General features: G+C 46.5%; 1 protein-coding gene and 1 long non-coding RNA gene across 17 annotated transcripts in view; one reads left to right on the top strand and one right to left on the bottom strand.

The window, feature by feature from the left end:
* The window catches only part of LOC311607196, a 61032-nt gene extending 52163 nt beyond the window's left edge, over positions 1-8869 (top strand). Inside the window, exon 2 of the long non-coding RNA XR_014782555.1 lies at positions 8839-8869. This is a non-coding gene — a long non-coding RNA (uncharacterized lncRNA). The remainder of the gene's footprint in view (positions 1-8838) is intronic.
* The window catches only part of EHMT1 (euchromatic histone lysine methyltransferase 1), a 134154-nt gene extending 121030 nt beyond the window's left edge, over positions 1-13124 (bottom strand). For 8 of the 16 annotated variants that reach the window (XM_084798818.1, XM_084798820.1, XM_084798819.1 and 5 more), the window contains exon 1: positions 12482-13122. In XM_084798818.1, coding sequence (XP_084654944.1) covers positions 12482-12772 — 291 coding nt within the window. In that variant the 5' untranslated portion in view covers positions 12773-13122. Of the gene's footprint in view, positions 1-9256; positions 10293-12133; positions 12168-12481 lie in introns of those variants that run through there. The other 8 variants (XM_084798806.1, XM_084798821.1, XM_084798817.1 and 5 more) reach the window with 4 other exon arrangements.

Here is a 13124-nt window from a genome sequence, read left to right as displayed (position 1 = left end):
CAGGCAGGTATCTGTGAGTTTGAAGCCAGCCTGGTCCACAAAGCAAGTCGAGAAGAGCCAAGGCTACACAGAGAAACTGTCTCAAAAAACAAACAAAAGAATTAGTATCTGGGGCTGGAGAGATGGCTCAGAGGTTAAGGGCACTGACTGCTCTTCCAGAGGTCCTGAGTTCAATTCCCAGCAACCACATGGTGGCTCACAACCATCTATAATGTGATCTAATGATCTCTTCTGGCAGGCGGCATACATGCAGGCAGAACACTGTATACATAATAAATAAATAAATCTTTTAAAAAAAAAAGAATTAGTATCCACAGTATTTAAATTTTTTAAAAAAGGAGGCTAAGGCAGGGCAGTTACAAGACAGAGAATTATCTGGGCTACAAGGGGGAATTCATTGAAAGCCAACATATGCCATTTAGTGAAAACTTGTTTCAAAATAAAACTGAAAAGGGCTGAGGATGTGGCCCAGTATACACAAAGCTCTGGTATACAGGATATAGCACTTGCCCAGTGTGTATGTACAAGGCTCTGGGTTCAACCTCCAAAAGAACAAAAAATATAATCAGCAAGTGACAATTGAAATGGACACAGATGAAAAAATAAAAGTGGCCGATAAATTAACGAAAAATGTTTAATATTTCTAGTCATCAGGCAAATACAACGAAACTATGGATAGCTGACCAGATGGCTCAGCCAATAAAGTCAATTGCCCCAAACCTGATGACCTGAGTTCAATTCCTAAAGCCTACACGGCACAGGAAGCCAACTCCTGCAAGTTGTCCTCTGCAGGACACCCACGTCTGCAGTGTAGGTGTGCACATCTACACACACAATGTACAAATACACATACAATGGCCAATAAAATTAAAAATTATATTAAGGAAGCCAGGTGTGGTGGTTCATGCCTGTAATCCCAACACTCAAGGAGGCAGAGGCAGGAGGATCGCTGTGAGTTCAAGGCCAGCCTGGTCTACAAAGCTAGTCCAGTAGACCCAGGGCTACACAGAGAAAGAAACCCTGTCTCTGAAAGAGAGAAAGAGGAAAAAAGAATGAATTAGAGAGGCCAGAGAGATTAGCCAGTTAAGGGCTCTCTGCAATGGCCCCAGAAACAAGCTGTGACCTAGAAAAGCTAGAAAAATGGCTGGATTCCTGCTACACTGACTCTCTGCTCAGGCGACTCTTGGTTCACTGTCATGACAGGCCTGAGTGAGCAGGAGCCAGGGAAGCACTAGACAGACTACAACATGCAAGATCCACCCCCACCGTCCAGCTGAGTACTAGCACGGCCGTGAAGTCCTGCTCTAACCGCTCCCCTGACAGCCATGCAGCCTCCATTCTTCCTACAAGGTCCAGCCAGGACCTTCCCCAACCTAAACATTCTCACCTAGATGTCTGCCAGGCTATCTCCCACCAGACAGAACCAAAGTAAGTCCACAGTGAAGGCTCATCAACGCCCTTCTGCAGTTTGACAGAGTACTTGTTGAAAGGATACAACTGAAACTGTAACCAAACCTGACATGCTTCTAGAAAAATCTCAATGCAAAGTATTAAAAGCAACAAAATAGCTGTGGGATCAGTCACCAAAGGACTTGTAGATGGCAAGGATTGTCCCCTCGCCCACCCACCCCACCCACCCCACCCACCCCAAAGACAGGGTTCCTCTTCCTAGCCTGGCCAATCTGGGACTCAATCTATCGATCAGGCTGGCCCTGAACTCCCTCTGCTTCCTGAGTACTGGAATTAAAGGTATGTGCCACCCTATCTGGCAAAATTTCCATCATTTTTTGTTGGTTTTGTTGGTTTCTCTCTGCAGCCCTGACAAGGCTAGCCTTGAACTGACCACCACCCAGCCAAGGATTATTTCTTTAAAGACGCTGACATTCTTGTAAAGTCTATGGACTGAAGTAACTGTTGAAATGAAGTCACAGGAAGGAACCCATTTCACTCAGATTCTAAACTAATTCCTATGAAGAACTTCCACACCTCCTCTTTTAGAATAAACTGATACCTAAATAATTAATCAATACATCAAAAGCAAAGTCTGCTGTGATGGAGCAAGCCTGTAATTCCAGCACTTGGAAGGCAGAGGCAGGCGTTCAAGTCAAGGCTAAACCGGGCATGGTGGTGCACGCCTGGCAGAAGCGGGTAGACGGCCATGAGTTCAAGGCCAGCCTGGTCTATAAAGTGAACCCAGGACAGCCAAGGCTGCACAGAGAGAGCCTGTCTCGGAAAACCAAAGTAGATGTCACTAGCCTAACTCACTTTTCATTCCCTACCAGGTTTTCTATGTATGTGCATGTTTTGCTATATGAACAAATTCCCTTACGCATCTAATCACACATTCTCATGATTATTACACTATGACAACAGAATATTTCATTAGCCCCAAAAATCAGCTGGGCCTGGTAGTATTAGCTTGTAATACCAGCTACTCAGGGAGCTGAAAGAGGAAAGCCCTAACTAAAAGTTCAAGGTCTCCCTGGGCCACAGGGGGAGTACAAGGACAGCCTGGACAACGCACTGAGACACTGTCTTAAAGTAAACTTGAAGAAGCTGGAGTGGTTTCAATGGTACGCTTGCCTAGTATCCACCAAATCCTGGGCTGGCTTCCCAAAACTGCAAACACAGAGGACAGAAAGGAAGAATGGAGAATCACAAGAAGAGTAAAATATTTTTAAAGCAAACTTTGAAAAGTACTATTAGTTTCTCCATGTAAGTGATAACAACTGCCGTGTGTTTTAGATTCTTCTCTCCAAGTAAAATGCTCTATACCATTACTGAGCACACAGGTGATGACATCTGGTTTTCTGTTTTGATTTTGTTGCTGTTGTTGTTGGCTTTGGTTTTTTGAAACAGGGTTTCTTTGTGTAGCCATGGCTGTCCTGTACTTACTTTGTAGACCAGGCTAGCCTAAAACTTGCAGAGATCCACCTGCCTCTGCCTGGGGAGTGCTGGGAGTAAAGGCGAGCACCGCCACCACCCGCTACATCTGGTCTTCTGAACAATGAGGACATCTCTGCTACCTCTAAGAGTTTTATTCTGTTTTTACTGTTGTAAGATTTGTTCTTGTTTTATATATTATGTAACTACAAGTATGTATAGGTACCACATGGGTGCCTGATGCCCAAGGAAGTGAAAAGAGGGTGTTAGATCCCCTGCAACAGTAATTAAAGACAGCTGTGAGCATAATGCTGAGCCACCTCTCCAGCCACTGTCTGCTTTTGAGACGAGATCTCACCTAGTAGCTGCATCTCGCCCAAAGGTTTTCAGGTATTCCTAGCCCCCTACTTGTGACACTCCTGCCATCAGAGCCCCGGGGTTATAGATGTGTCAGCAAGAATTTTCTACCAGCCTGTACCAATCAAGTACCTGCAAACCCACACTGCATGCCTTCTGTGGAATCTCTATACTCAATACCCCTATCTGTCCTCGTAGTAGCACATATGACCCAAGAGCATCAGAACCCCAACTTGGATGCACCCTACTACCTAGCAGAATGCAAGTGTTTTGGGTTTCTGTTTGTTTCTGTTATGCTAGCCACGTGGTCTGCATTCCCAGCTCTCCACTTCATTTCCCAATTCCAGCACACAACCCCATACCACACCTGACTTGAGAGCTCAGTGTACACTCAGGTCTCTTGGTCTGAGCAGCTCTGTACAACTCTCCATCTGTCCCATCCTACCACAGCCTAGATAACTTCCTCAGAAAAATGGCAGGCTAAAGTCTGGTATGGTGGTGCTCACCTTTAATCCCTGCGCTTAATTGCGAGACAGAGGCAGGCGGATGTCTGTGAGTTTAAGGCCAGCCTGCTCTACCGAGCAAGATGCAGAACAGCCAGGACTAAACAGAAAAGCATTGTCTCAAAAAAGAACCAAAACCAAATAAAGCAACAAACAAATAAAATACCACACCCAAATCAGTCCTCTATTTTTTTTAAAAATTTATTTATTATTATGTATACAGTGCTCTGCCTTCATGTACACCTGCATACCGGAAGAGGGCATAAGATTACATTATAGGGCTGGAGAGATGGCTCAGAGGTTAAGAGCACCATCTGTTCTTCCAAAGGTCCCGAGTTCGATTCCCAGCAACCACATGGTGGCTCACAACCACCTGTAATAAGATCTGGTGCCTTCTTGTGGTGGGCAGGCACACGTGTGGGCAGAATACTGTGTAAATAATAAATAAATCTTTAAAAAAAAAAAGATTACATTATAGATGGTTGTGAGCCACCATGTGGTTGCTGGGAATGGAACTCAGGACCTCTGGAAGAACAGGTGGCGCTCTTAACCACTGAGCCACCTCTCCAGCCCATCAATCCTCTATTTAAACTGATCTCACTGGGCATGGATCTCTGTAAATTCCAGGACAACCAGGACTGCATAGAGAGGCCCTGCTTCCAAAAACCTAAGTAAGCTGGGTGTGGTGCACCCACCTTATTTAGGTTTTTGATCAGGGTCTCTCTCTACTGCTCCTTTTTTAACTTAAGTAATAAATCTGAATACCAACAGGGCATTTATTAACTGAAATAAAATGTCATGGATTTTTTAAAATGCCTGAGAACTGCTTCAAATTAATTGCCAGTGCAGCCGGTTGTGGTGGTGCACGCCTTTAATGCCAGCGCTCGGGAGGCAGAGGCAGGCAGATCTCTGTGAGTTTGAAGCCAGCCTGGTCTATATAAGGAATTCCAGGACAGCCAAGGTAACACAGAGAAACCCTGTCTCGAAAAACTGAAAGAAAAAAAAAAGCCAATGGGCAACAGGAAGGGATGCTGGAAGTTCAAGTTAAGTAGACTAGTCAGGAGAAGGGAACTGTTTAGCTGGGATGTCAGTAATGTTGTCCATTACAGTACTGGCTCTACTTTGTACTTTTGTTGTTTCTAAGACAGTTGTTTCCGAGTGTGGCTCAAGCCAACCTGGAATTGGCTATGTACTCCAGGCTGGCCTTGAATTCATGATCATCTTGCCTCAACCTGAAATCCAGATGTCAAATCACACTTTAGCTATGTTACACCTTATCTACTTGAGTAGATTTGAAAAAGTTTCCATAATGAAAACCTAAAACACCTGTGTCTTTGTTTCTATACTCAAGAATCAATCTCTCAATATGCCCGCCCCTTTCCTTCTCTCTTAAAAAAAGATGAGGTCTTCTGGCTGAAATTCACAAGAGATCTGCCTGTCTCTGCCTCCCAAGTGCTGAGATTGAAGGCGTGTGCCGCCATGGGGCTCAGGAATATCTTTAAAGGGATGCACATTAAGTATTAACAACCTATCAAAAGGGAGGGAAGGTGGGAAGGGGAAGGAAGATACAAGTGAGGGATAACATTCAGAATGTAATCTGAATAATAAATTAAATTTTTTTAATTTAAAAAAACAACCTACCAAAATAATAAAATGGTTACTGGACAGAAGAAGGATGATGTTTCACCTTTCAACTTTTCTTTCGTTTTTTTTTTTTCCTGCAACAAGGTTTTTCTGTGCAAACCAGGCTGTCCTTCAATTCAAGAGACCCATCTGCCTCTGCCTCCCTGAGTGCTGGGATTACAGGCCTGCACCACCTCACCTGGCTTTCACCTTAAAGTTTTAAAAAGATTTGTATTTGTTTTTAATTATGTGAGTATTTTGCCCACTTGTGTGTATGTGCACCATTTGCAAGCAGTGCCATGAAGTCCAGATGGGGTGTCAGATCCCCTGGCTGTGAGCCACCATGGGAACTAAACCCAGGTCCTCAACAGGGGTAGAGTAATAAGTGCTCTTAACCACTGAGCCATCTCTCCAGTCCTTGCTTTTTTAATTTTGAACCACTTGTTTTAAAAAACTGAAGCCTGGTGGTGGCAGTGATAATCCACACCCTTTTATCCCCCCGGAGCAGGGTTTCTCTGTGTAGCCTTGGCTGTCCTGGACTCCCTTTGTAGACCAAGCTGGCCTTGAATTCACAAAGATCCACCTGTCTCCGCCTCCCAATCGCTGGGATTAAGTGTTCAATCTTTTTTTGTTGTTTGGTTTGGTTTGGTTTGGTTTTTGGTTTGGTTTTTTTTTTTTTATTAATTTATTCTTGTTACATCTCAATGGTTTTGGTTTGGTTTTTCAAGCGTCTCTGTGCACTTTGGCTGTCCTGGATTGCTTTGTAGACTAGGCTGGAACTCACAGAGAAGCCCTGGCCTCTGCCTCAGGAGTGCTGGGATTAAAGGCATGCAAAACCACACCCAGTTCAAAATAAATCAATCTTTAAAAGAAATAGTAACAATTGCTCAGGCTAGGAATGGAGCTCAGTTAGGCAGAGTGCTTGCCTGCCATATCCCCGCCTCTGGGGTTCGTGCCCAGCACCACACAAAGCCTGTCCTGGGAGAGTACATCTATGACTTAAGTACTCGGAAGGCGGAGGCAAAAGGATCATAAATTCAAGGTCATCCTTAGATACACATGGAGTTCTAGGCCAACCTATATTACATGAGACTCTGTGCCATAAGTTTAACTATCCTCTGAGACAAGAAACTGTCATCTTGGGGCATTCAGCTGTGCCCTTACAAAAGACCAACTGGGTTTGTTGATAGTTTATACCCTGGAATAGGTGGGCAGAGAGGGATACCAGATTTTCACACAACTCTGCTTTAATTGCATGTGGCATGGGGGAGGGGCTGGAGTATATACAGGTAGAAGACTAAGGCAAAGGTCTGCATCTAAGCAGCCACCAAAAGCCTTCATCCCTGCTGGGTAAAGGCTCTCCTGTCATGTTTAGGGTAGAGAGCAACCACACCGCTGTCAGCAACCCTTCACCTATGGAAGCCCAATAAAAAGTCAGTGGTTCCCCAAAGTGGATACTGGCAGGACCATATCTCAGTCTGTTGTTGGGACCTTAGGAAAAGGGGTGGGTGTTATTTGTCTGGGGGGGGACGCGTGCCACAAAGGTCCTTTCACCCACATAGCATTAGAGAACCAGGAGTGTTAAATACCAGAAGGCCTCTCCTAAAAGGAGGAATGACCTGTTTTCCTGCTAGATTTTGGTGGGGGTGGTGGGGGGTTGTTTTGGTTTTGGAGACAGGGTTTCTCTGTGTAGCCTTGGCTTTCCTGGACATACTCTGTAGACCAGGCTGGCCTTGAACTCACAGTGATCCACCTGCCTCTGCCTCCCTAGAGTGCTGGGATTACAGGCGTGCTGTGAGTGGATATTACTAAGGACCTGGTGTCATCCTTCTGTCTGTATAGGCAGACCTCAAACATCATTTGCTATAGAGGCAGATCTCATACAAACAGCCTCTTCCTCCCAGCACTCGGGAGGCAGAGGCAAGCGGATCACTGTGAGTTCAAGGCCAGCATGCTCTACAAAGAGAATCCAGGACAGTCAAGGCTACACAGAGAAACCCTGTCTCGAAAAACAAAAACAAAAAAAGGTTTTTTTAATTAAAAAGCCAGACATGGTGAAACAGTTATCCCACCAGAGGCAGATGGACGTCTGAGTTCAAGACCAAGAGCAAGTTCCAGGACACCAGGGGCTACACAGAGAACCCAGTCTCAAGGTAAATAGTAGTGATAATGATGATGATAATGATGATGATGATGATGATGATGACGACGATGATGACGACGATGACGACCCAATCATATGGAGTCTGGGCCTATAGCTGAGTGCCAGAGAAAATGCCTAGCATTAGGAAAGCCTGTAGCCCTAGGTTTGAGCACCAGGGGTGGGGGCACCAAACTGGACTTCTCTCTCAACAGCAATAATAGAATAGTGACTCTCAGAAGGCTAGGGTGCAGCTCAGTGGTAGAGTCCTTGCTTAGTATTCATGACATTTTGTTGAGGCAAAAGTCCTGTGAACCATACTGGTCTCAAGTCCTCACTAATCCTGGAAATACATATAAACCCTACATAGAATCCATGCCACCAATACCAACACCCAAAAAAACAAAACAAAACTTCAAAATTGACTTCAAAGCAGGCATTTCATGTTTAACCAAACTTTTTCTTCAAGTGTAATAGTAGTGAACTAAGTACATCTATATTTTCAGACACTGCAATAAGTTCGATGCTACTGGTCCCCCCCCCCTTTTTTTTTTTTAGAGAGAGCCTCCTGGAACCCACAGTTGCCTTGAACTTGCTACATCGCTGAGGAAGAACTAAACTGATGTCCCTGCCCCAACCTAGGAAAGTGCTAAGATTACAGGCTGGCACTGCCACACCCAGTTTAACCTAGACCAGCAACTCTATCCATTGTGCTATGTCTCAGCCATGCTGTCCTTTACTTAGACAGCTAATAGAAAATGCATTTCATCCCAAGGGGATAGAGTGAGAGAGCAAGGAAGGTGGGCCAAATTCCAAGACAAAGCTGCACACCAGGCCAAGAAAATGTCCATTTTAACTAACAGGTGAACATAGAGTGTGAAAGAATTAAATTCCTCATTTTTTATTATTGGAAGTACACACAAATAATCCCTATAGCTGGTGAGTAAAGACATGACAACACCAGTATATATGCAGAAATATGAAGTAAACACTAAAGAATGAAAAGTTGTTGCTGCCTTTGTAGAAGACTAAAGAGCTTCCAATAATGTCTCTTAGCCCTGACTTTTTAAATTATGTACGTATATATATTATTCTATAAAAAACAAAGATTTTTGTTTTGGGGGCTGGTGCTTAGTTTTGGGTAATGATAGCTTTTTGTTTTGTTTTCCAAGACAGGGTTTATAGGGGCTGGAGAGATGGCTCAATGGTTAAGAGTACTGCCTGCTCTTCCAGAAGTCCTGAGTTCAAGTCCCAGCAACCACATGGTGGCTCACAAGCCATCAAAATGAGATCGGGTGCCCTCTTCTGGCCTGCAGGTGTACATGCAGCCAGAGCACTGCATACATAATAATTTTTTTTTAAATCAATCTTTGTTTGTTTGGTTGGTTTGTTTTGTTTTTCCAGACAGGGTTTCTCTGTTTAGCCTTGGCTGTCCTGGACTCAAGAAATAAATCTTTAAAAAAAAAAAAGGACAGGGTTTATTTCTCTTGACTGTCCTGGAACTCCCTCCATAGACCCAGGCTTAGAATTGTGCCTGCCTCTGCCTCCAGAATGGCAGGACTAAAGGAGTGCCACACCACGCCTGACTTTTTATTTTTTGAAACAAACTCTAACACTATACCCCATGCTAATTCAATATATGATCTTCCTGCTTCAGCTTCTATATGCTAAAATCATAATTATGCAATTCTAAACTCAATTAAAACGTAAGAGTAAAGGAAGAGAAACAAAACCAGGCATGATAATACACCTGTGATCCCAAGAGGATCAGGAGCTCAACTCCAACATTACAGGGTATAGCAAGTCAGAGGTCAGCCTGGGATACATTGGGAAACCTTGTCTCTGAAACAAAGAGGGGAGGGGGCGGCAGGAGAGATGGCTCAGATGTTAAGAGCGCTAGCTGCCCTTCCAAAGGTCCTGAGTTCAATTCCTGGCAACCACATGGTGGCTCACAACCTTCTGTACTGTACTGTAGATCTGGTGCCCTCTTATGGCCTGCAAGCATACATGCAGGCAAAACACAATATAATATACCTAATAAATAAGTTTTGTTTTTTTTTAAAGAGCAAGCATTGGGATTGGGAGAGATAACTACAAAGTTAAAGCACTTGTTGCTGTTTCAGAGGACCAATGTTTAACTCACAGCACATACTTGATGGCTCACAACCACCCTAACTCCACTTCCAGGGGTTCCACTGCCTTCACTGGCACCAGACATGCAAACATAGAAAGTAAAACAGTCATACACATAAAATTATACATAAAGGTAAAATATTCATATGCATAAAATTAAATGTTTGGGGAGCCATATTTTTGAGACAGGGCTGTCCTGAACTTGCTTTGTAGTCCAGGCTGGCCTTGAACTCAGTGATGCACCTGCCTCTGCCTCCCAGGTGCTGGGATTAAAGGCGGGAACCACCACAAAAAGATACATATTAACCACCCTACACAGTATAAATTTTGCTTTGGAAGACCCTCCTGCTTCAAGATAACATTGTTTTTCAGAAACACGGTTTCTCAGTCCTGGCCTCACTTTGTAGACCAGGTTGCCTTCAAACTCACAGAGATACACTTGCCTCTGCTTCAGAGTACTAGCATGAAACGCGTGTGCCACCAAGCCCAGCACAAGATAACATTTTTGTGACACAAAAGCTCCATGTATCATACTCCCAAGAAGTGGAGGAGCACACACGAATCTACAAAATAGATAACAGGGCATATATTAATAAACCTCTCTATTACTTCAGTAGTTCCCAAGTGATAAGTGTTGGGAACTGGCATAGAGGGGCAGATGGGGATACACATACACATACACACACATACACACACACACACACACACACACACACACAGAGTTAAGTGTCAACTCTGATACACTAATCATCCCACAATCTGTGAACCCCAACAGTAAATACTTCAAGATTCAGTGCGGATGAGCTCATACCTATCCAATTCCACAGGATCAACAGTACCGTACTACAGACAAGGGCCTCTCACCCTGTCATGTACCTACATAGTAAACACATAAAACCTTAAATCCAGACAGGTGTGATGTATGTTTAGCAAGCATGGGCTCTGCAGTCATCCGTATCTGCTGCATCAAGCCCTCCTGGAGCTGTGTACCTATTGCCTCACCTGCAAAAGGGATACCGAAGGACTCACTCCGGAAGACTGCTGTCATGTTTATGTGCTCCATACAGAGGAGCTGCCAACAGGCACACACTCAGCAAACACACACTGTATGTAAGATATGGAGGCCACTGACCCCCCACCTTAGTTTGACAGTGAGGGGAGCAGGTTTGAAATAGGGTCATACTAACCAGAGCAGCAGTGGCGCACCCAGCGCTTGGGAGGCAGAGGCAGGTGGATCTCTGTGAGTTCGAGGCCAGCCAGCTCTACAAAGTGAGTCCAGGACAGCCAAGGATACACGGAGAAACCCTGTCTTGAAAAACAAACAAACAAACAAACAAAAATGGCCAGGCTTGGGGCTGGAAAGACGGCTCAGCGGTTAAGAGCACTGGCTGCTCTTCTTGAGGTCTTGAGTTCAATTCCCAGCAACTACATACTAGCTCACAACCATCTATAACAGGGTTCAATGCCTTCTTCTGTCATGCAGGCATACATGCAAATAGAGTACTCATATACATAAATAAATCATCAAAAAAGAAAATGGCCAAGCCTACAGCTGACCAGGCAAAGTTATTTAACCCCTGCCAAGTCTTATTTTCTTCATCTGCTAAATAGGAAATAACAGTATCTGCTACTCGGGGCATTAAAAAACGGAGAGAGGTAATTTCTTGAAGGACTTAAACTAATACCTGGAGCACATCAAGTGCTCGGGGAGTGATGAGAGTCACTATATAGATCCTTCCTTACAAGCCTGGAAATGACTTAAGATTGTTTCATGTACACTTGTGTTCCTGGTACCTAAGTCAATTCTGGAACGTTGTAATACTCAACAAATCCTCCTTGCATTAGATCTGAAAACTAGCCGTTCACTTATATGGATACCCCCCCTCAAAAAGGCAAGGGAAAATAAAAGAAATGAAACGACCGTACATTATCGGAAGTAAAATGTACAGCTAAGCCTGTTCAGCACGTTCTCACTACACCTTCACTTCCTGAGGTCTGGAAGTCCCAAAAGCTAACTATTCCCGGCAAATCTCGGAGGAAGACAACTACGGTATACTTTCTTCCAAACCGGCCCCGCACTTCGGCCCTACCAACACGACACTAGTGCATTCTGCCAAGCCCCGACTCCGGCTGGCCTTTCCCAGCTGGGGGAAGACAGCGGTCCCTCTCGCCCGAGAATAACGTTTCACGCCGCAAAAAAAAAAACCAGGAAGCAAACAAACTATCCCGCAGAAAAAAGCAGAGGGGCAGGCCACCCCGCGAACAAAAGAACGCTAATTCGCCGTGCCCCGCCGCGTTAATGCCATCGGTGAAGAAATAAACTTGGGTCCGCAGACATTCCACTGTCGAGCGTGCTGCCCGTGGTCACCCAGCTGCACCGGCTTTGTGCGCGGGAGACGCGCGGGACCGGCCAACTTTTCCTTAAAGATGGTGCCACGCTCTCGCGGCGAGTGAAAGGTCACGGCGCGGGGCAGCAGGCGCAGGCCGGCCTCACCTCCGCCGCGCACAACTTGGCCCGCTCGACTTTGTCTTTTGTCTCCGCCACCCCCGCTCCGACCCGCCCGCAGCCCAGCTCGCGGCTGCGGGATGCGGAGCCGCGGCCTCCTACCGCCCGCCGCGCTGCCGCCGCCGCCGCCGCCGCCGCTCGGGCCCGCCGTGCACAAAGCGCGCCGGCGGAGCGCGGGCCGGACGCTGGGGCCTCGGCGCCGCCTGGCTCGAGACGGCGGGGGCGCGCGGCCCCACCCAGCTCGCAGGACGCTAGGGTTCCTGTCCCCTCGCCGCGGCCGTTGCCATCGTGACCGTGGCCCGCGCCCCGGCGCCGAACGCCGGCCCCGCACCTCACCTCAGCATCCGCGGCGGCCATGGCCCGGGCCCGCAGCGTGGCCCCGCCCCTCCCGCGCGCCATCGCCCCGCCCGCGCCTCGCGGCCTAGGGCCGGGGCGGGGCTGGCCGGCCACTCGTGCGCGTGCGTGAGCCTCCGCGCCTGCGCACCGGGACCCAGCCGTGTGGCGTCTGCGTCGGGAGGCGAGGCCAGGTGGCGCCTGCGCGCTGAAATTCAACCTGTGGTCTCGGAGCTGGTCATCCCTGGTGCGAGCAGCTCCGCTTCCCGTTTGCTTGGCTTCGCTCCCTTTCATTTATCTGCAGTCCAAAACTATTACTTGGAAATAAGCAATTCCTAGGTTTTGAGTGAGGCGCCGTCCTGAATAGCCGAGGAAATCGCTTGGTTCTGCTGGCGTGCTGATCACCTTGTTTTTGGTTTTTCGAGACAGGCTTTCCCTGTGTAACCGTCCTAGCTGTCCTGGACTTGCTTTTATAGACCAGGCTGGCCTTGAACTCAGTGATCCGCCTGTCGCCGCCTCCCGAGGGCTGGGATTAAAAGCGTGCGCCACCACGCCCAGCTCTTGATCACCCTTTAGCACCGCCTGTGTATAATTGGCTTGTTGACTGTCACACACTGCCTTTTCTTTTTTTTCTTTTTTTTTTTTA

Source organism: Acomys minous, assembly GCF_964271855.1.
Source record: "Acomys minous genome assembly, chromosome: 10".
Classification (NCBI taxonomy): Eukaryota; Metazoa; Chordata; class Mammalia; order Rodentia; family Muridae; genus Acomys; species Acomys minous.
The sequence above is the reverse complement of the archived record's forward strand: the minus strand, read 5'-3'. Positions and strand labels throughout refer to the sequence as shown.